This window comes from Salmo salar, chromosome 15 (genome assembly GCF_965601325.2).
Source record: "Salmo salar chromosome 15, fSalSal1, whole genome shotgun sequence".
Lineage (NCBI taxonomy): Eukaryota > Metazoa > Chordata > Actinopteri > Salmoniformes > Salmonidae > Salmo > Salmo salar.
This window is the reverse complement of record NC_138305.1, coordinates 96572030-96594217: the sequence shown is the minus strand read 5'-3', so window position 1 is coordinate 96594217 and position 22188 is coordinate 96572030. Positions and strand designations below refer to the sequence as shown.

At 41.6% G+C, this 22188-nt stretch overlaps 1 protein-coding gene across 3 annotated transcripts; it reads left to right on the top strand.

Annotated features, from left to right (window-relative positions):
• The first annotated feature begins 784 nt into the window (after positions 1-784).
• On the top strand, positions 785-21601 carry LOC100194719 (6-phosphofructo-2-kinase/fructose-2,6-bisphosphatase). Of its 3 annotated transcripts, none has more exons than XM_014146960.3 (14): positions 785-951; positions 7958-8083; positions 8223-8319; positions 8605-8671; positions 12989-13063; positions 13242-13298; positions 13404-13525; positions 13835-14042; positions 18530-18676; positions 18946-19050; positions 20369-20498; positions 20665-20727; positions 20816-20880; positions 20985-21601. In XM_014146960.3, exons 1-14 carry the CDS (start codon positions 915-917, stop codon positions 21042-21044), a joined length of 1359 nt encoding a protein of 452 aa, XP_014002435.1. In that variant the 5' UTR covers positions 785-914; the 3' UTR covers positions 21045-21601. The 3 variants fall into 3 exon arrangements, with proteins under 3 accessions (XP_014002435.1, XP_014002436.1, XP_014002432.1); XM_014146961.3 differs by lacking the exon at positions 785-951 and adding an exon at positions 1026-1294; XM_014146957.3 differs by lacking the exon at positions 785-951 and adding an exon at positions 3638-6719.
• The last annotated feature ends 587 nt before the right edge of the window (positions 21602-22188 follow it).

Sequence of the window (22188 nt, the reverse complement as noted above, 5' to 3'; positions counted from 1 at the left end):
GCTCCAACAATGCAGTAATAGACAAAATACTGCAAAGTTGTCTAGGAGCTAGAAACAGGGTGTCCGTGTCTGTCAGTGCCATCTTGCCAGAGAAACTGTAGTATATGGAACACAATAACAAGAGTCCAAGACATGGCCTACAAGTCCTTACTTGTCACATTCTCATGTAGTAGTAACTACTACATGAGAATGTGACAAGTAAGGACTTGTAGGCCGTGTTCCATATACCACTATATACTACTTTGCAGTATTTTGTCTATTACTGCATTGTTGGAGTTAGAAACACAAGCATTTCGCTGCACCTGTGATAACATCTTCAACAATCTTTGACACGTGTGTGCATGATAAGTGGCTGACCTGGGCTCAAATACTATTTGATATTACTTCAAATAGTTTAGCTGGGCTTGATTAAGCTTGCCTGGTGCAATTGAACCAATAGAAGAGTCACAGAAGGGTAAAACCAGCCCGCCTGGCACTACAGGCAGGCTAAAGCTAAAGCTAATAGTATTTGAAAGATTTCAAATGCTATTCAAACCCAGGTCTGAATGATAAGCGAAGCCACGGAGTTGTAAACGTTCAAATCCCCTCGGTGACCTTTGCTCCTGTTATGAGCTCACTCCCCTGGCTGTGTGTGTGTGTGAGTGTGCGTATGCGTGAGTGTGCGTGTGCATGTGCGCATGTGTGTGTGTGTGTGTGTGTAAGTTGTGAATGGTGAACCCAAGACCTGGCAAACATTAAAGGACAAGCCCAGCGTATGTCCATGTGTCGTAGAAAGAGGGAGAAGGTGGTGAGGGGGGAGAGAATGCTTTGGCCGAGGGGTTTGGTTACATTAATAAGAGCATCTGACAGCAGAGCCATAGGCATTAGTAAGTCTTCTTCAGACAGTGCACCCTGCAGGGGTAGAACTGCTCCATATGGAATACATAATGAGGCGCCGCTGTGACAGCGCAGGTGAGAGCATTCATTGATAAACATGCACTCTCTTGAGAGGGAGGAGTAGGAAGCGCTAAGATGATATAGTAAAGTCCAACTTTACTATGCTGGTTCAGTTCTGTCTATGCACATGTTGTTATGAGCACATGTTGTTCAGGGGGCTAAGTGCAGCAGCACAGAAATACACACGAGCAAAATAGACTTGGTGGATTGGTGTTACACTCTATGATTTAGACAGTGCAGCAGACACTGCTACAGACTGGACAACGTCTTCTCTGGGTTTCAAGTTGCCTTGATTTAGAAAGCTGCCTTGATTTAGAAAGGATGGACACACAGACGAAAATGGAAAGGACTTGGGAAGGTCTGTCTGTCACTCTGGTAACTCTGATATCTTCTGTTGTTTCCCTCTATTTCCTTATACAGTAGTGGTATCATCTTTGTGCTCTGTTACAGTATGACTAGTATAGTAGTAGCCTATCACTGAATGAATGCTACAGTTGTAGGATCTTAATTGGAGCCAGTTTGCTATAGCAGGAAATTAATTCTGCAGCAACAGGAAATGTGAATTATTATGTGGATTATAAATAATGGTATAGAACAAAGCTCCGAATTCACCGCTTTATTGACAACGTTTCCATCTGAAGCGGATCTTGGTCAGGTCATTATAAATAATGGATATTGTTTGTAGAGGTTGATACATTTTTTGTATCACAAAAAGGAAGCCTTTTTAAACCTTGAATACACTAGAAGTTAACATTTCCTGATGTGGAGAAAAAGTTTATATACTGTTTTATAAACTTCAGATGTATATACTGTATTTTATTCAAGGCTCATCCTATATAACTTCACCTGTACACACCTTTTCTATTCATATACTGTCTATACACACCATTACACACTGAGTGTTTAAACATTATGAACACCTGCTCTTTTAATGACATAGACTGACCAGGTGAATCCAGGTGAAAGCTATGACCCCTTATTGATGTCACTTGTTAATTCCACTTCAATCAGTGTAGATGAAGGGGAGGAGACAGATTAAATAAGGATTTTTAAGCCTTGAGACAATTGAGACATGGATTGTGTATGTGTGCCATTCAGAGGGTGAATGGGCAAGACAAAATATGCAAAGGCCTTTGAATGGGGTATAGTAGTAGGTGCCAGGCGCACCGGTTTGTGTCAAGAGCTACAACAATGCTGGGTTTTCCATGCTAAACAATTTCATGTGTGTATCAAGAATAGTCCACCACCCAAAGGACATCCAACTTTGGGAAGCATTGGCGTCAACATGGGCCAGCATTGGTGGGGTGGGGTGGTGGTGGTGCAACTCAATATTAGGAAACTATTCTTAATTTGTTGTACACTGAGCATATATACAGTTGAAGTCGGAAGTTTACATACTGTCACGACTTCTGCCGAAGTCGGTTCCTCTCCTTGTTCGGCGTCACCGGTCTTCTAGCCATCGCCGTTCCATGTTTTATTTTCCATTTGTTTTGTCTTGTTTTCCCACACACCTGGTTTTCAGTCCCTAATTACGTCTTGTGCATTTAACCCTCTGTTGCCCCCATGTCTTTGTGTGGTATTGTTTATTGTAAGCGCACGTGTTGACTGGTGTGCGACGGGTTTTGTACCCATGTCTTGTTATTTTTATGCTGTTGGTTTTGCTATTAAACTGCTCCGGCTATTATCTAGTTCTGCTCTCCTGCGTCTGACTTCCCTGCCACCGGTTACGCACCCCTTACACATACACTTTAGCCAAATACATTTAAACTCAGTTTTGCACAATTACTGACATTTATTCCTAGAAGAATTCCCTGTCTTAGATCAGTTAGGATCACCACTTTATTTTAAGAATGTGAAATGTCAGAATAATTGTGGCGATCGTCGTAAGGAGTAGACTAAGGTGCAGTGTGTTGAGTGCTCATGATAAATATTTATTATTAACTCAGAACACTATACAAAAACAATAAAACAAAGAAACACGAATGTCACGTTCTGCAGGCTTCACTGAGCAATACAAAAACAAGATCCCCCAAACCCAGGTGGAAAAAAACCCTACATAAGTATGATCTCCAATTAGAGACAACGAGGACCGGCTGCCTCTAATTGGAGATCATCCCAAACAAACCCAACATAGAAATAGAAAACTAGAACCTGAACATAGAAATACAAAACATAGAAAAACACCCCCTGTCACACCCTGACCAGTCTACCATAGAAAATAACAGCTTACCATGGTCAGGACGTGACAATAATAGTAGAGAGAATGATTTATTTCAGCTTTTATTTGTTTCATCACATTCCCAGTGGGTCAGAAGTTTACATACAATCAATTAGTATTTGGTAGCATTGCCTTTAAAAACATTTGACCCAAGTTAAACAATTTAAAGGCAATGCTACCAAATACTAATTGAGTGTATGTAAACTTCTGACCCACTGGGAATGTGATGAAACAAATAAAAGCTGAAATAAGTTATCCTCTCTACTACTATTCTGACATTTCACATTCTTAAAGTAAAGTGGTGATCTTAACTGACCCAAGACAGGGATTTTTTTACTAGGATTAAATGTCAGGAATTGTGAAAAACTGAGTTTAAATGTATTTGACTAAGGTGTATGTAAACTCCCGACTTCAACTGTATATATATATATATATATATTATTTATATTCAGGACTCTGACATTGCTCGTTCTGATATTTTTTATTTATTTCTTTTAACTTTTTCGATTATGTGTATATTGTTTTGTATTGCTAGGTATTATTGCTGCACTGTTGGCGTCGTGAAAACCTGTGAAAACATCTGCAAATCTCTGTAATCGACCAATAAACTTTGATTTTAACTGATTGATTGAAAATTCTCTGCAACAAAAGAGTGATCATCTTTACATCTGTTGTAGCCTATCAGTGAATGAATGGTTAGGATTGGGTTCAGTTTTCTGCTAGCAGCCTATATGTGAATAAATGAAAGAAGCTAGTCAACTGTACTGGGATAGTTATCCAAGCAGGACCCTTCATATGGAACCTGATCAGCTCTTTGGGACCTGTTACGGAACGGGACGGTCTGTCTTCTGAAGGAATCTTGCATAAACCAACTCCAAAATGTCATGTACCCTCTTGCCATCTTAATATCTCATTCCATCTTCATATGGAATGTAACCTCAACCTCAACCTTAAAGGCTCAGTGCAGTGAAAAATGTGATTTTCTGGATTTATATATATTTCCACACTATGAGTTTGGAATAATATTGTGAAATTTTGAAAATTATGGTAATGCCCTTTTAGTGCAAGAACTATTTGAAAAGACTGTTTGAAATTTCAGCCTGTTGTTCATGGGATGGAGTTTTGGCCAGACTGGTGACATCACAAGTTAATAGACCAATAAGAAAGAAAGTTTCAAACCTCTCTGCCATGTCTCTGCCATAGAAGCTAGTTTTCTGATAGTCCTAGCAAGATTCTTGCTTGAGAAATTGCTCTTAGGAAGCTGTTTTTGTTCATTTTTGACCATTTAAATTGAAAACAATCACAGTAAGAACTTTATTGTTACCGAAAAATGATTTGATATTGAGATAAACATTTCTGCATTGGACCTTTAAGTACAGTATGTTCCATGTAAACTTTTATTATGCAGTTTACCGTTCCTCAGTGAGAGAGAGAGAGATGTTTTCAGGAACACACTTACATTTAGCTGTGGTTTACAGCAGCTGCCCAATCATAGCTCATTGCTCAGCAGCTACAGTGCAGTCAATCCCTGCCATTCTATTTGGAGCAGGGAGGCCAGGCTACATTCCTGCCAGGCCAAACTCTCAGCCAGCAGGGATAGCATGTTCCTCTCTCGCTTCTCCTGGGCTCTACTAACAAAAACAGGTCTAGACTCTGTGGTCATTACTGTTGCTGAAAGGCATAAACATTGTCTGTACTGCAGAATATCAGGTTTGATGCTTAACCTTTTTAACATATGCCAACATAGGCCTACGGTACGATTTGCCCAGAATGTGGTCAGTTAGGTAGCTTAACAGTTGGTATGAGGTCTGACACTTAGATGCAGAATGTCCAGCTGTGTTATGGGAATTACATTTTCTGTTGCGGAGTAATGGCAGAGGCCAAGACACTGTAAGACTAACTGCCAAACTAACTGTCTGTCTCTGTTAGAATTTGACCAGAAAGTTTTATTCAAAGTATCCTGTTCCAATGCCCATTTCACCCTTGCTAAGTTACTGCAGGTCTAAGTAAAAATTTGTTACAGCAAACCCCACAGTGGAAATGTCTAAACAATGTTGCCACTGCATGTAAAACCTGATACTATACGGTAGGCCTACACTCGTAGAAAAAAGCGTTCCAAAAGGGTTAATTGGCTATCCCCATAGGAGAACCCTTTTTGGTTCCATGTAGAACTCTTTTAAAACAAAAAGTTGTTTCAAAGGGTTCTCCTATGGGGACAGCCGAAGAAGCCTTTTTGGTTCTAGATAGCAATCTTTTTTCTAAGAATGTATGGACATAACATAAATAAGAATTGCGGGGGTAACAATTCCCAGCGGGCCCAGTGGACAAACTGGTTGAAATGACGTCAATACAACTAGTTTGCAACCAGCTTGTAATGGTGTAGTAATGATGTCATTTCAACCAGTCTTGCTCGCCTGCTGGGAGGCTACATTACGTATTGATGACATTATCTAACCCATGACGCCTCTTCCCTTAAATACTCCACTGCATTAAGTTGTAATGAGATCAGATCAGGGACTGTCCATGTCTCTCTCATAGGTTGTCAGATGTCTAATTCCTTAGTCAGGTCAATGCCTCATTGCCTTGGTAACCTCTTGAAGTACTGTCAACAGAGTCAGATATTTTCTGAATGAGAATGATTGCACCAGAGCAGAAAAACAGCAGAGAACATGGGGAGGAGCTGTTTTGTCAGTTTATTTGCTACCTACAGGCTACAGACAGTGAGTGTATGTAATGATAGAGCCAGTTGATCTTTAACATTTCAAAAGGAACTGTGAACTCTGACTTCCAACTGCCACCTTGTGGTATAACTGAGCAACACCACACCGTTGCCAAATACAAGTCAAGCGACATACTGTATATGTGCTGTACTATAGCCTCACAACATATATTGTTTTGATCAGTTCATCATAACAGTTAACTATGGTAAACTGTTACTCTGTGATGAGCTTGTTCTTCAAAAGGACTGATATATTTAATGCTTTAGTGCCATGTCACCACCACAACACAGACTTGTGTAACTTTGTGATTCCTCCTCCCTACTGGCTGATATCCCAGGATATTTTAGATCCCTCTAAAGTAGTTGGCCTCTGACCATGTTCTACGCTAACTGCTGAGTAGCAGTGAAACAGCATGGCATCAGTGAGCTAACATGTGTCCCAAATGGCACCAAATTCCCAATGGACCCTGGTCAAAAGTATTGCATTATATAGGGAACCAGAGCCCTATGGACCCTGGTCAAAAGTATTGCATTATTTAGGGAATCGGACCTCCCCTTCCAGGGTCCCCTCCGCCTTCTGCTCCTTGGCAACAGTCAGGTGACCCCGCCAGAGTTCACTGAAGCAAGCGGCTGTGTTGCTCCTCTTGTCTCCCTCACTCCCACTCGCTCCGCTGAACAGGGCCAGGGGGACTGTGCTGTGTTGCATGACTCTGTCTGTCTGGGCTCTGCCGAGTGCTGACATGACCACAGAACAGGAGAAGAATGAGCTCACGCAGACTCCTCTGCTCAAGATATGGGTGCCATGGTTGGGGATGGGAGGCTGCAAGCTAAGTCGCCGGAGAGGCTGTAAGTGTGAAGAACCAATTTCTGTCTAGTGCTCTCTTTCTCTTTTTCTGCCTGTTTCTGTCTGTTTCTGCCTGTTTCCGTCTGTTTGTCTGTTTCTCGCTTGCTCTCTTTGTCTCTGTCTCTCTCTCTCTGTCTCTCGCTCCTTCTCTTCTCCTGTCTGTTTTCTCTGTCTCTCTTCTTTCCTCTCAACTTCCTAATTCATTCATTAGTATAAGCCACGGAAGTTATCTTCAACAACAGGTGGATGAGTGCTCAAGTGTTGATCTTGTTGCCATGTTAAGACTATGATTGATTGTTTCCTAGTGTAAATCGTAGATCTGTTGAATGGCTTCCCTCCCTCCTCCTCCATGCCCCATGTGAGAGAATAAGATTAATCCTACTCTAACATTGTCCTGTGACCTGTAATGCATGGATACTGTATACTGACGCTGCTATATCCTGCAATATGTCCTGGTTCTCCTATATCCTCCCTCGTACTACCTATTGTACTGTATCGCTCTTCTAAAGTCTCAGTTAAGTGGAGTTACTTCCTGACATGTGAAATGATATATGGTGCAGTGTGTGGATATGCAGTTTGAACATTACTTTATTGAGAGGTCTGATGTAGCCTGTGGAATGATTCTGTTCCACATGCTTTGACTGTTATTTTGTTTCTATGATGAAATCTCATGCTGAACAAGAGGTACTGCATGCTGGTACTGTCTGCAATGGCACCCTTGTCCCAGTGTGGTGTTGTCACCGATGTGACTGGCTGCATGGGATACTCTGTGGTTCTCAGGATATACTCTGAAGTAGTCTTACACTCTTAAACGAGTTGACTGATTACTCTAGGATTATTATGCAGAACACATTACCTCTGGCGATCTTGTTGACGAGGTAAGTAAGACATAGCATGGTAACAATGAGGGCTCAACCAATCCTTGCCTGTTGGGAGATGACTCATCTGATAGGTGTGCCCTGGTTAACAGATATTTGATCTCTCTGTCCCCTGGTGTTCTCTCTCTTGAGGAGATGGTGAGGATTACCTCGGCACTTGGTACACACATGCACGCACACACGCACACACGCACACACACACACACACACACACACACACACACACACACACACACACTGTGTGTGGAAGTGTTTACTCTCACCATTGATTTGTGCCTTGTTAAAAGTGTTCACAGAGAACCATTCTATTTACTGACCAGGCATGTACAGTAGATTCCTAAGGTCTGTCTTGTTTTCCCCAGCTTCCGTGCCCCAGCTCACCAACTCCCCCACTCTGATTGTGATGGTTGGACTGCCTGCCAGGGGGAAGACATACATATCCAAGAAGCTCTCCCGCTACCTCAACTGGATAGGGGTTCCAACAAAGGGTCAGTTCACACCCACACACTAGCCAAGTTAAATGACCTGAGGTGTGCTTGAGTACTCATACACGTCACTGAGGATTGGAGTTGATGGTCTTTCCCTTATCTACCCTCCATCATCTATCATCAATCACCTATCGTCTAGTCTTCAACTTGGGCCAGTATCGCAGGGAAGCAGTCCAGAGCTACAAGAACTTTGAGTTCTTCAGACCGGACAATGAGGAGGCCATGCAGATTCGCAGGTAAGAGATTCCTCAGGTTTGAGGGGTTGCTCTATCTATGTGATGAAGCTATGGGTGGGACTGCGTCTGAGATAGCACTCTTTTCCCCATAGCACTCTATTTTCCCACTACTTTCATGGTCAAAGTAGCAGTGCACTGTATAGGGAATAGGGTGACATTTCAGGTGCAGACTAGTGGTGGTTTGTGTAAAGTATTACGTAATAACTGACTTGCTATGTCCTTTTGTGCTGTGAATTATCTTTCTGTGGTTAATCCAATGATTTCTCATTGAATTTTCTTTCTCAGGGCCTGCGCTACAAATGCCCTTAAAGATGTAGTTATCTACTTCTCAAAGGAACATGGACAAGTAGCCGTGAGTAAGAGGACAATTTAAAACTGCCCCTCTGAGCTGACTGTCAATAGGGCAAACACACCATACCACTTACACATGACTGAGACATACTGTACTCAGGGTGGACAGGACATTGAACTTCAAACACACTGTACATTATATACTGGACACTTCCAGGTCTCCATGGGTAAAAATATATTTTGACCTCTATGGACTTACAGATTAAATAAAGGTTAAAGAAATATACACTGTGCCAATGTTCCCTCTAAGCTGCGGGTGCACAGTAGCCCCAAGACTGCTGCTCAGCTCCCCCGGGACTGCCACGCAGAAGAAATATCAGCCCACAGAGAGAAGTACGAGATTGAACTTCTCTCAACTTTCTAGAGCAGTGGTCATCAAACTCGACTGATAGATCTCCAAGGCATTCCTAATCGATCGCCAAACATTTCTGTAAAAAACCCAAAGATAAAGCCTTGTGTTCCTATTTTGTTTTGCCATTTTTAACAATTTCATGTGTCTGAAGGTACAAACTCTGCCTGCTGGCGGGACCGGAGAGCAAATCAAGTGCACTATAGGCCTACCATGGGCCAATCGGATGGCTCAGATCACGTGTCTGCAGTAACGTAGCAGGCATAAAAGAAAGCTACAGCAAAATTGATACCGTGAGATTTCAAAACGTTTAAAACCATGACTAGAGAGAGACTGTCAATGAATATAGCAAAGAGCTGCTGTTTTACGAGTGAGTTCATGTTTAAGTTCTTACTCAGCACTGTCAACACTTCGTATTCAACATAAAACGTGCATTTTTCCTATTTCCACTCAGCGCTACAACAAGCACTGTAGCAGTAATGAATGAGTAGGAAAGTACATATATATAGGCCTGCGTTGTTGTTATAATTAGAGGCTTGGGTCTTTTTAACATTGAGGAATATTTCCCTGTATCTGTTCATAAGAGTAACAACATACATTTGTGCATGAGGTGCAGTGCAACTCCAGTTTCACCATCAGCTGGAAGACGGTGTCCCTTTTTGGACAGTGTCAGTGGAGGAAAGGGAGAGCGGAGGGATATTGAGAGGCGGACCCTAAGTCTGCTGCTCTCTCCCTCACTCAGCTGTGCCTCACAAGTAATACAACAACAGATCTATTACGGGTATGATCATTTAGCCTACCTCAAATTTTTAAATACAATTTAAAAAAATGCCCGAACAACAATGCGGTGATAATACAGTTGAAGTGGGAAGTTTACATACACTTTAGCCAAATACATTTAATCTCAGTTTTTCACAATTCCTGACATTTAATCCTAAAAATACCCTGTTTTAGGTCAGTTAGGATCACCACCTTATTTTAAGAATGTGAAATGTCAGAATAATAGTTGAGAGAAGAATTTATTTCAGCTTTTATTTCTTTCATCACATTCTCAGTGGGTCAGAAGTTTACATACACTCAATTAGTATTTGGTAGCATTGCCTTTAAATTGTTTACCTGGATCAAACGTTTCGGGTAGTCTTTCACAAGCTTCCTACTATAAGTTTGGTGAATTTTGGCCCATTCCGCCTGACAGACCTGGTGTAACTGAGTCAGGTTTGTAGACCTCCTTGCTCGCACATGCTTTTTCAGTTCTGCCCACACATTTTCTATAGGATGGAGGTCAGGGCTTTGTGATGGCCACGCCAATACCTTGCCTTTGTTGTCCATAAGCCATTTTGCCACAACTTTGGAAGTATGCTTGGGGTCATTGTCCATTTGGAAGACCCATTTGCGACCAAGCTTTAACTTACTGACTGATGTCTTGAGATGTTGCTTCAATATATCCACATAATTTTCCTCCCTCATGATGCCATCTATTTTGTGAAGTGCACCAGTCCCTCCTGCAGCAAAGCACCCCCACAACATGATGCTGCCACCCCCGTGCTTCACGGTTGGGATGGTGTTCTTTGGCTTGAAAGCCTCGCCCTTTTTCCTCCAAACATAATGATGGTCATTATGGCCAAACAGTTCTATTTTTGTTTCATCAGTCCAGAGGACATTTCTCCAAAAGGTACAATCTTTGTCCCCATATGCAGTTGCAAACCGTAGTCTGGCTTTTTTATGGCGGTTTTGGAGCAGTGGCTTCTTCCTTGCTGATCGGCCATTCAGGTTATGTTGATATAGGACTTGTTTTACTGTGGATATAGATACTTTTGTACCTGTTTCCTCCAGCATCTTCACAAGGTCCTTTGATGTTGTTCTGGGATTGATTTGCACTTTTCGCACCAAAGTACGTTCATCTCTAGGAGACAGAATGCATCTCCTTCCTGGGCGGTATGACGGCTGCGTGGTCCCATGGTGTTTATACTTGCGTAATATTGGTTGTACAGATGAACGTGGTACCTTCAGGCATTTGGAAATTGCTCCCAAGGACGAACCAGACTTGTGGAGGTCTAAATAAAATGTCTGAGGTCTTGGCTGATTTCTTTAGATTTTCCCATGATGTCAAGCAAAGAGGCACTGATTTGAAGGTAGGCCTTGAAATACATCCACAGGTACACCTCCAATTGACTCAAATGATGTAAATTAAGAAGAAGCTTCTAAAGCCATTACATAATTTTCTGGAATTTTCCAAGCTGTTGAAAGGCACTGTCAACTTAGTGTATGTAAACTTCTGACCCACTGGAATTGTGATACAGTGAATTATAAGTGAAATAATCTGTCTGTAAACAATTGTTGGAAAAATGACTTGTGTCATGCGCAAAGTAGATGTCCTAACCGACTTGCCAAAACTATAGTTTGTTAACAAGAAATTTGTGGAGTGGTTGAAAAACGAGTTTTAATGACTCCAACCTAAGTGTATGTAAATTCCGACTTCAACTCTATATGTGGTGATATTGTTTTGGGCCTATAGCTTACTGCACAAACCTCATTGCTACAGTACTGTTTTAATTGGTTAATGTTGCATAGGCTTACGTTTTTTAAGTCATGTAAAAAAAAACTGAGCGGTAGATCTCGGCTAACATTTTGACTCAGAAAGTGATCTTGACTCGGAAAAGATTGGTGACCACTGTTCTAGAGTTTTCCCTGTTAACACTATCAACGTTTCCCTTTAATGTGGCAATTGTGATCGAATCTATGCATTATTAGCCACTTTTAATGGAACATATCGAAACAAAACGAACTATGCAAGAGATTTTGTTGTTGGCAGAAAGCATCAGAGTAGGATTCTATTGCATTGACACGCACTACTCAGTAAGTACTCTACACAGACCGATCTGTGCAATTTACTTTGAACTGGACTGTGTTTACAGCATGAGGGGTCTTGAGTAGATGCACTTGTTTTGAGATCAAAGTCAGAGCTGCATGTAGCGACGTGTGTACATTTTGTTCATATCCTTTGCTAGTTAGTGAGTTATTAGCCCAGTTATAGATAGGGAGTGATTGCTTCCTACATTTCCAGACATCTTTGAAAAGCGATTCAGGTAAAGAGCTTTTTTTGCTTTAAAGGGGCAGTGTTGTATTTTGAGACAGGCTTGAATAAGCTAAGTAGCCAATAGGCAGAGGGTAGCATAATTTCTCTGATTCTCTGTAATAATGGTATGGGAATAATAATGCATTTTACTTTGTAAAGTGGTTTCTTACATCAAACAACACAACAACATTTTCAGTCACCTCCTTGTCTGAAGGACAAGTGGATAAACAGGTTAATGTCAATCTCATGGAATGTAGGCCTACATTGAACACCACACATTGGCTGCTACTATAGGCTGAATGATAGAACAGCTATTTCCATGTTAAAATGTTATGGGATGCATTTTCTCCATTGTTTTGATGGTTGACCACTCTGGTAGGCCTACATTATGATCAAATAGCCACAGTGGCCTACTTGGCCCCTGTTAAAACTGTAACTTAAAACAAGTACAGGCTCAGTGTTCACAGTAAACTTTCGCTGGAAGTTACACAGTTTTTTTCACAAAGTTCAAGTTTGCGCTCAGAAGACCTGAAATTTGCTCTGTGCCAAAATAGTTTTGAGGGACCATTGCACTGTGCCCACAGTGCCCACGTTCTGCTACATTGACTGGAATGTACAGATGTAGGATCTTAATTTGAGCCAGTTTGCTACAGCAGGAAAATAATTCTGAAGAAACAGGAAATTAGAATTTTTATGTGGGTTAAAATTAATGGACCTTTTTGTAGGGGTTGATACATTTTTCGTGGTGGAAATGACAAACTATAGAAGCTTTAAAAAAAAATCTAATACACAGGAAAATGCTCAGCAACAAAATAGTGAAACAATTAAGATCCTACATCTGTACAGTCGATTAAAAAATATTTTCTCTCAAATTTATATCCTCTTCCCTCCAGGTGTTTGATGCCACCAACACAACACGGGAGAGGAGGATATCCATTGTGAGCTTTTCCAAGGAAAAAGGCTACAAGGCAGGTTCAAGGGCAGGCCAACTGACAGTCCTGTAGCTGCTACTATACATAATGAATAAACACTTTACTACCACTGCAAAAGCTAAATACAAACTCAGATGGTGATATGCATTAATGTTCAATTTAAACTGGACAAAACCCCTTTGGTATAATGAACACAACTGAATTGTCCTTACAGGTATTTTTTGTGGAGTCCATTTGTGATGATCCAGACATCATTGCACAGAATATCACGGTGAGAAAGTCTATTCTCAAACCTTACCAGAGGGCTCTTTGTTTCTAAGATGCTAAACTCTACAAGATGTTAAACTCTACACTGTGACACTGACCTTTGTCCCAGGAAGTGAAAGTGAGCAGCCCAGACTATGTGAACTGTGACAAGGATGAGGCGCAGGCAGACTTCCTGAAACGTATCGAGTGCTACAAGCAAACCTATGTGCCTTTGGACGATGAGAAAGACAGGTAGAGTTCAACAGACTGTGCCAACTAGCCGGGTCCCAGAACTGTTTGTGCTGTCTTGCCAACTCCTTTATAGTCATTGTCAAAAAAAACTATCTGGGATCAGGCTTTATGCCAACAGCTCCTCTCCCTGAATGAGAGAAAGAGTAAAAACTAAACTGAAAAATATACTTGGATTAACAAAAAATCCATCTCCCCATCTCTCCATCTCCCCATCTCTCTTCCTGTATTTCCCCTACATGTTATTGTGTCGGCACCTGTCTTGAATAATAATTGTCTCCCTATGTGTCTCTCTATATTTCCTATACAAAGGCATCTGTCTTACATCAAGATCTTCAACGTGGGCTCTAGGTACCTGGTGAACCGTGTGCAAGACCATATACAGAGCCGGATCGTGTACTACCTTATGAACATCCACGTCACACCGCGCTCTATCTTCCTGAGCCGCCACGGGGAGAGCGAGCTGAACCTGCTGGGTCGCATTGGGGGAGACTCAGGACTCTCTCCCAGGGGTCACAAGGTCAGTAGGCCACACAAGCGTGAATCTCGGCTCCCAGAACCTAATCAGCTAACATTCCAAAAAAAATTTGCCTGTCACCAGAGACTAATATTACATCAATCAATCAAATGTATTTATAAAGCCCTTTTTACATCAGCCGATGTCACAAAGTGCTATACAGAAACCCAGCCTAAAACCCCAAGCAGCAAGCAATGCAGATGTAAATTTAGAAGCACAGTGGCTTTGAAAAACTCTCTAGAAAGGCAGGAACCTAGGAAGAAACTTAGAGAGGAACCAGGCTGTGAGGGGTGGCCAGTCCTCTTCTGGTTATGCCGGGTGGAGATTATAACAGTACATGGCCAAGATGTTCAAACGTTCATAGATGACCAGCAGGGTCAAATAATAATAATAATCACAGTGGTTGTAGAGGGTGCAACAGGTCAGCACCTCAGGAGTAAAGGTCAGTTGGCTTTTCATAGCCGATCATTCAGAGTTAGAGACAGCAGGTGCGGTAGAGAGAGAGAGTCGAAAACAGTAGGTCCGGGACAAGGTAGCACGTCCGGTGAACAGGTCAGGGCCTAGCCGCAGGCAGAACAGTTGAAACTGGAGCAGCAGCACGACCAAGTGGACTGGGGACAGCAAGGAGTCATCAGGCCAGGTAGTCCTGAGGCATGGTCCTATGGCTCAGGTCCTCCATGAGAAGAGAGACGAGAGAAAGAGAGAAAGAGAGAAAGAGAAAGAGAGAGAATTAGAGGGAGCATACTTAAATTCACACAGGACACCGGATAAGACAGGAGAAATACTCCAGATAGAACAGACTGACCCTAGCCCCCTGACACATAGACTATTGCAGCATAAATCCTGGATGCTGAGACAGGAGGGGTTGGAAGACAACTGTGGCCCGTTCGACAATACCCCCAGACAGGGCCAACCAGGCAGGATATAACCCCACCCACTTTGCCAAAGCACAGCCCCCACACCACTAGAAGGATATCTTCAACCACCAACTTACTACCCTGAGACAAGGCCGAGTATAGCCCACGAAGATATCCCCCACAACACAAACTTGAGGGGGGTGCCAAACCTGGACAGGAAGATCACGTCAGTGACTCAACACACTCAAGCGATGCACCCCTCCCAGGGACGGGATGGAAGAGCACCAGCAAGCCAGTGACTCAGCCCCCCGTAATAGGGTTGGAGGCAGGGAATCCCAGTGGAGAGATAGGAACCGTCCAGGCAGAGACCGCATTGTGGTTCGTCGCTCCAGTGCCTTTCCGTTCACCTTCACACCCCTGGGCCAGACTACGCTCAATCATAGAACCTACTGAAGAGATGAGTCTTCAATAAAGACTTAAAGGTTGAGACCAAGTCTACGTCTCTCACATGGATAGGCAGACCATTCCATAATAATGGAGCTCTATAGGAGAAAGCCCTGCCTCCAGCTGTTTGCTTAGAAATTCTAGGGACAATAAGGAGGCCTGCATCTTGTGACTGTAGCGTACGTGTAGGTACGTGTATGAACAGCAGGACCAAATCGGAGAGATAGGTACTGTAGGAGCAAGCCCATGTAATGCTTTGTAGGTTAGCAGTAAAACCTTGAAATCAGCCCTAGCCTTAACAGAGGCTAGTGTAACCGATGTGAAATGGCTAGTTAGTTAGCGGTGGTGCGCGCTAATAGCGTTTCAATCAGTGACGTCACTCGCTCTGAGACTTGAAGTAGGGTTTCCCCTTGCGTTGCAAGGGCTACGGCTTTTGTGGCGCGATGGGTAACAATGCTTCGTGGGTGTCAGTTGTTGATGTGTGCAAGGGTCCCTGGTTCGAGACCAGGTTGGGGCGAAGAGAGGGACGGAACCTACACTGTTACACTAGCACTGGAGTAATATGATCCCATTTTTTGGTTCTAGTCAAGATTCTAGCAGCCGTATTTAGCACTAACTGAAGTTTATTCAGTGCTTTATCCAGGTAGATGGAAAGTAGAGCATTGCAGAAGTCTAATCTAGAAGTGACAAAAGCATGGATTAATTTTTCTGCATCATTTTTGGACAGAAAGTTTCCGATCTTTGCAATGTTACGAAGATGGAAAAAAGCTTTCCTTGAACTAGTCTTGTTCATCAAAAGAGAGATCAGGGTCCAGAGTAACGCCGAGGTCCTTCACAGTTTTATTTGTGATGACTGTACAACCATCAAGATTAATTGTCAGATCCAACAGAAGATCTCTTTGTTTCTTCCGACCTAGAACTAGAATCTCTGTTTTCTTTGAGTTTAAAAGTAATACCTTTGCCGCCATCCACTTCCTTATGTTTGAAACATAGGCTTCCAGTTAGGACAATTTTGGGGCTTCACCATGTTTCATCGAAATGTACAGCTGTGTATCGTCTGCATAGCAGTGAAAGTTAACATTATGTTTCCGAATGACATCACCAAGAAGTAAAATATACAAAATATATAATGAAAACAGAACCTTGAGGAACACCAAAACTTACAGTTGATTTGTCAGAGGACAAACCACCCACAGAGACAAACTGATATCTTTCCCGACAGAAAAGATCTAAAATCAGGCCAGAACTTGTCCGTGTAGACCGATTTTGGTTTCCAATCTCTCCAAAAGAATGTGATGATCGATGGTGTCAAAAGCAGCACTTGGGTGATTTTCACGAAATCTTGGTTTCAAAGATTTCAAACATGAAATCTTTAAAAAGACTTGCATCAACAAATTTCCTTTTTAGGCATTAATAACAAGGTCTGAAGTGTTTGTGAGCATTATTTTAAAAACATTTACTGACAATTTAACACTTTTCGAACATATTTTCCAAAACAAGTCCTTAAGAATCTCATTACCGCAACAGTCTGAAAACATCAAGACCATTAGGAAAGCTAATACATTTCACTTAAAAAAAAAAGAAAAGATTATTAACAGTTGCTTGAAACTATGAAATAATATATTTTTTTTTATTAACATTTTTATTTGATTTTGACTGATTTCTCTCAATCTACAACCTAATATTTTTGATATTTCATTGAAACCTGACATATTTTCAAAATGATGTGGCAAGCCTGAAAGAACATAACGTGTAGATTCTGCGCATCCATTTAAAGCAAACTACTATTTTTCCTTTCATTAAATGAACATTAAATGAACACCTGTTACGGTAATGATACATAGGTTTTGGAAATGAGGTTGATCATTTCGGTAATGATAATAAGTATACTAAGACTGAGGTATGGTTAAAAACATTATACAATTTGATGTAGAAAATAAATTTGATAATATTGGCACAATCATGGATTTTTTTAATGAAATGTTTTATTTCACCTTTATTTAACCAGGTAGACCAGTTGAGAACAAGTTCTCATTTACAACTGTGACCTGACCAAGATAAAGCAAAGCAATGCGACAAAAACAACAACACAGAGTTACACATGAGATAAACAAATGTACAGTCAATAACACAATAGAAAAATCTATATACAGTGTGTGCAAATGTAGTAAGATTAGGGAGGTGTGTGAGGACATAATGGCGAAATAATTACAATTGAGCATTAACACTGGAGTGATAGATGTGTAGACAATTACTCGATGCCGACACATCTTTCTAGCTGATTTACACGCTGAAGCTATGTTGCGCTTGGTGACCTCTGTCTGTTTCATCCTAACATTGTTGGTGCCGACGTAGATAACCATATCCCTATACTCTCTACATTCACCAGTTTTAGACCTAGCAAACACCATCTTCAGATTAGCCTTAACATCGGTAGCCCTGTCCCCTGGTAAACAGTGTATGATCGCTGGATGATTCTTTAAGTCTAATACTGCGGGTAATGGAGTCGACAATGACTAGGGTTTTCAATTTGTCAGAGCTAATGGTGGGAGGCTCGGCCTCTGACTACGACTCGTTGCTTAATGGGGAGAGCCGGTTGAAAGTTTCTATCGGCTGAACGAGTGACACCGGTTGAGCATTCCTACAGCATTTCCTTCCAGAAGCCATGAGAAAATTGTCCCGGCTGTGGGGACTTTGCGAGGGGATTTATACTACTATCTGTACTTATTCCTACACATAAATGACCCTTGCCTGACGAATGCGTCTGAAGCTGGGCTTGCAGCACGGATATCCTCACGATAAGGCGATCGTTCTCCTGTATATTATGAGTACAGTGACTGCAATTAGAAGGCATCATGTTAATGCTATTACTATGCTTCGGCTGGTGGAGGTCCTGTAGAACCACGTCCAGATAAAGAGTCCGGGGTGAAAAAGTTGAATGAAAAAAGTAGAGCGAGGGAAAAAATTAAAACATAATTGTTTTAATCCAGATATAATGCTATTGTCCCACCCAATGACTTAATGTATTGGGCCATCTCTTATGTATAAAATAAAAAAACATAAAGCATAAAGTATATGTGTCTCGGGGGTTGGGTTGAAAGCAGAAATATAAAATGTCATTCTCCGCAAAGAAAGTGGACAATAAAGCAATAATACCCCACTCCCTGTGAACATGGTCTGTCCCTGTAGTATGCCACTGCTCTGGGGGGCTTCATCAAGGGCCAGCATATAAAGGATCTGAAGGTGTGGACCAGCCATATGAAGAGGACCATCCAGACTGCAGAGCATCTGGGGATTCCATACGAACAGTGGAAGGCTCTCAATGAGATTGATGCAGTAAGTCACTGTTTACTGCTGAGTTTAAATGAGATTGATGCATTTAACCATTGTTGAGTTTAAGCATACATTTTATGTGAGTGTGTAATGCATGTATACAGTTTGCAGTGAATGCGTGACTAACTGGGGTAAGTAGCCTACTGAGCTAAAGTCAATGCATTGCCCTGAAGAACTAATGCAAATCTTTCAGGCTCGGGATAGGTTACTCATCACTGTACATGCCTGTACCACTCATTGACATCTTCCCTGCACTGCTCGTTCCTCCTCAGGGTGTGTGTGAGGAGTTGACATATGAAGATATACAGGAGAACCACCCAGAAGAGTTTGCACTGAGAGACCAGGACAAGTACCGGTACCGTTACCCCAAGGGTGAGGTAGGACCTGTCTTAATTCACCACACACTGCTTACGAAATACACGCAAAATATACAGACACTGTACATTACTCAGACATACTGTGGAGATCTTAGTACAACACCTAGCGATCACAGTACAACACCTAGTCCTCTTAGTACAACACCTAGTCCTCTTAGTACAACACCTAGTCATCTTAGTACAACACCTAGTCCTCTTAGTACAACTCCTAGTCCTCTTAGTACAACACCTAGTCCTCTTAGTACAACACCTAGTCCTCTAGTAGAACACCTAGTCCTCTTAGTACAACACCTAGTCCTCTTAGTACAACACCTAGTCATCTTAGTACAACACCTAGTCCTCTTAGTACAACTCCTAGTCCTCTTAGTACAACACCTAGTCCTCTTAGTACAACACCTAGTCCTCTAGTAGAACACCTAGTCCTCTTAGTACAACACCTAGTCATCTTAGTACAATACCTAGTCATCTTAGTACAACACCTAGTCATCTTAGTACAACACCTAGTCATCTTAGTACAACACCTAGTCATCTTAGTACAACACCTAATCCTCTTAGTAGAACACCTAATCCTCTTAGTAGAACACCTAATCCTCTTAGTAGAACACCTAGTCCTCTTAGTAGAACACCTAGTCCTCTTAGTAGAACACCTAGTCATTTTAGTAGAACACCTAATCCTCTTAGTAGAACACCTAGTCCTCTTAGTAGAACACCTAGTCCTCTTAGTAGAACACCTAGTCCTCTTAGTAGAACACCTAGTCCTCTTAGTAGAACACCTAATCCTCTTAGTAGAACACCTAATCCTCTTAGTAGAACACCTAATCCTCTTAGTAGAACACCTAGTCCTCTTAGTAGAACACCTAGTCATCTTAGTAGAACACCTAATCCTCTTAGTAGAACACCTAGCCATCTTAGTACATCTTAGCCACCCTAGTAGAGTTGGATCTGAGTGACTGGGAAAGATAATTAAAGATGATCTTCTTTATTGTCACATACACCGGATAGGTGTAGTGAAATGTGTGGGTCAGCCATAGTAGTACGGCACCCCTGGAACAGATTAAGGTGAAGTGCCTTGCTCAAGGGCACATACAACATATTTTTTACCTTGTTGGCTCAAGGATTCAAATGTTTTCAGCTGGAACCAAGCCGAGCTGGTAAGGAAAGAAAGAAAATAGAGAGCATGGTGTGGTTCAGGTTGGTGCAATAGTATGAAGAAGGTACATTTCCTGGTGCAATAGTATGAAGAAGGTACATTTCCTGGTGCAATAGAATGAAAAAGGTACATTTCCTGGTGTGATTCATTTTCCTCTCTCAACCACAGTCGTATGAAGACCTGGTCCACCGTCTGGAGCCAGTGATCATGGAGCTGGAGAGACAGGAGAATGTGCTAGTCGTGTGTCATCAAGCCGTCATGCGTTGTCTGCTGGCCTACTTACTAGACAAAACCGCAGGTACTTTACAGTAGGATAACAGTCCAAAAGACATGGATTCATTTGGCATTGTCTTGTGGTAATGAAGTTGGTCATGTCTAAGACTATCTCGTCACCCAGAACCAAATCTCGCATGCGCACTGGACTAGAGACTAGGTCTAAGACATGTTCAACTTTTTTTCCACAGATGAGTTACCATACCTAAAATGTCCTCTTCATACTGTGCTCAAACTTACACCGGTGGCCTATGGTAAGTTGTTGTCCAATTGGACTTTGACAAATTTACATGCTGTAATTTTATCCAACAATTTCACTCATATCTCTTTCTCCTGGTACAGGGTGTAGAGTGGAGCACATTTGCCTAAACATTGAGGCAGTCAACACGCACAGAGAGAGACCTGGGGTAAGCTTTACAAAACATATCCATTTATTCCAAGCACAATGGGAAAATGTTAGAAGAGATTCCACAAATCTAACGGTGTAACTCCATTTGTGTTGTTGTTGTAGAATGTGGACGTAACCAGAAACCCAGAAGAGGCGCTGAAGACTATTCCTGACCACTTTTGAATATGATTTAGAGGATATGGACTCTAGGACCTTACTGAACCAGCAATATTATATTTTCAAGTTTAAATTTATTGTTCGATCAATTATGTCTTTGATTGACCTTTTCTGATTAAACTTGTCAAAATCAGCAAGTGTCAAAGGGGAAAAAGATAAGGAAGAAGACTAGATGAATAGAAGATCAAAAATGACAAACCCCACTGCCTAATCCTCTTAGTAGAACACCTAGTAAGGGGGAAATTGACTTTCTGCCTCCTAATGGCAACATGGGACAGCTAAAGCCCAGTACTGTATGAGTGTTGTTGACTGACCTATAACGTCCAATAAATGTGCATCAATCTGCTCTGTCTGACCCTGGAGTCTCATGGTGAAGTGCAGTCGGACAGGCTGGGTCAGAGGTAGTTTGACATAGTATTGTCACTAGAGTGTGAAAGTGGCCTAACGTTTTGAGGTCAATCAAAGGTTTTCTCAGACAATTCTGACATTAGGCTACAGGATGATGAAAGTAAAATGTCTTCCATTCTAGTGAATTGGTAGATTAATAAACACATCTGTTTGTAGTCATTCTGTGTTTCTTGAAGATACATGTCTGACTAAGTTTCAACATCATGAACAGCTCCCAAACAAACACATTGTTTATATTTTAGCAGACTCTCTGGTCTAACAGTAGTGAGTGAGTACATTTCAGATTTTTTTTCCCCCATACTGGTCCCACGTGGGCATCGAAACCACAACCCTGGCGTTGCAAGCACCATGATCTACCAACCGAGCCACACAGGACCTGATGGATGAAAGAAAGCTTTGCTAAAGGAGTCTCTTGGCTTGGCTAGATGTGCAACACTACTAATTACATATTTTTAAGAAAACTTGTGAACACTACTGATTACATATTTTTAAGAAAACTTGTGAACACTACTGATTACATATTTTTAAGAAACCTTGTTGACAATAAATACATTTGTGACAAAGGTATACAATACCACTAGTTAAGACAAAGAGCTTATTGTACTGAATAAGTGGAACTAGATTTATGAAATAAATGGTGAAATAAAAATAAATTTTATATTTTACAGATCATGCAAACTTTCATTAGAGCCTAGATGTCAGATAGTCATTTATAAAAATGAAAGATACTTGTTTTACATTT

Coding starts and splice junctions, on each gene's coding strand:
- LOC100194719 (XM_014146957.3), top strand. CDS start 6,578: ATGACTCTGTCTGTCTGGGCTCTGCCGAGTGCTGACATGACCACAGAA. Junction 18,677..18,945: donor CTCTCAATGAGATTGATGCA/GTAAGTCACTGT, acceptor GTTCCTCCTCAG/GGTGTGTGTGAGGAGTTGAC. Junction 20,881..20,984: donor CGCACAGAGAGAGACCTGGG/GTAAGCTTTACA, acceptor TTGTTGTTGTAG/AATGTGGACGTAACCAGAAA.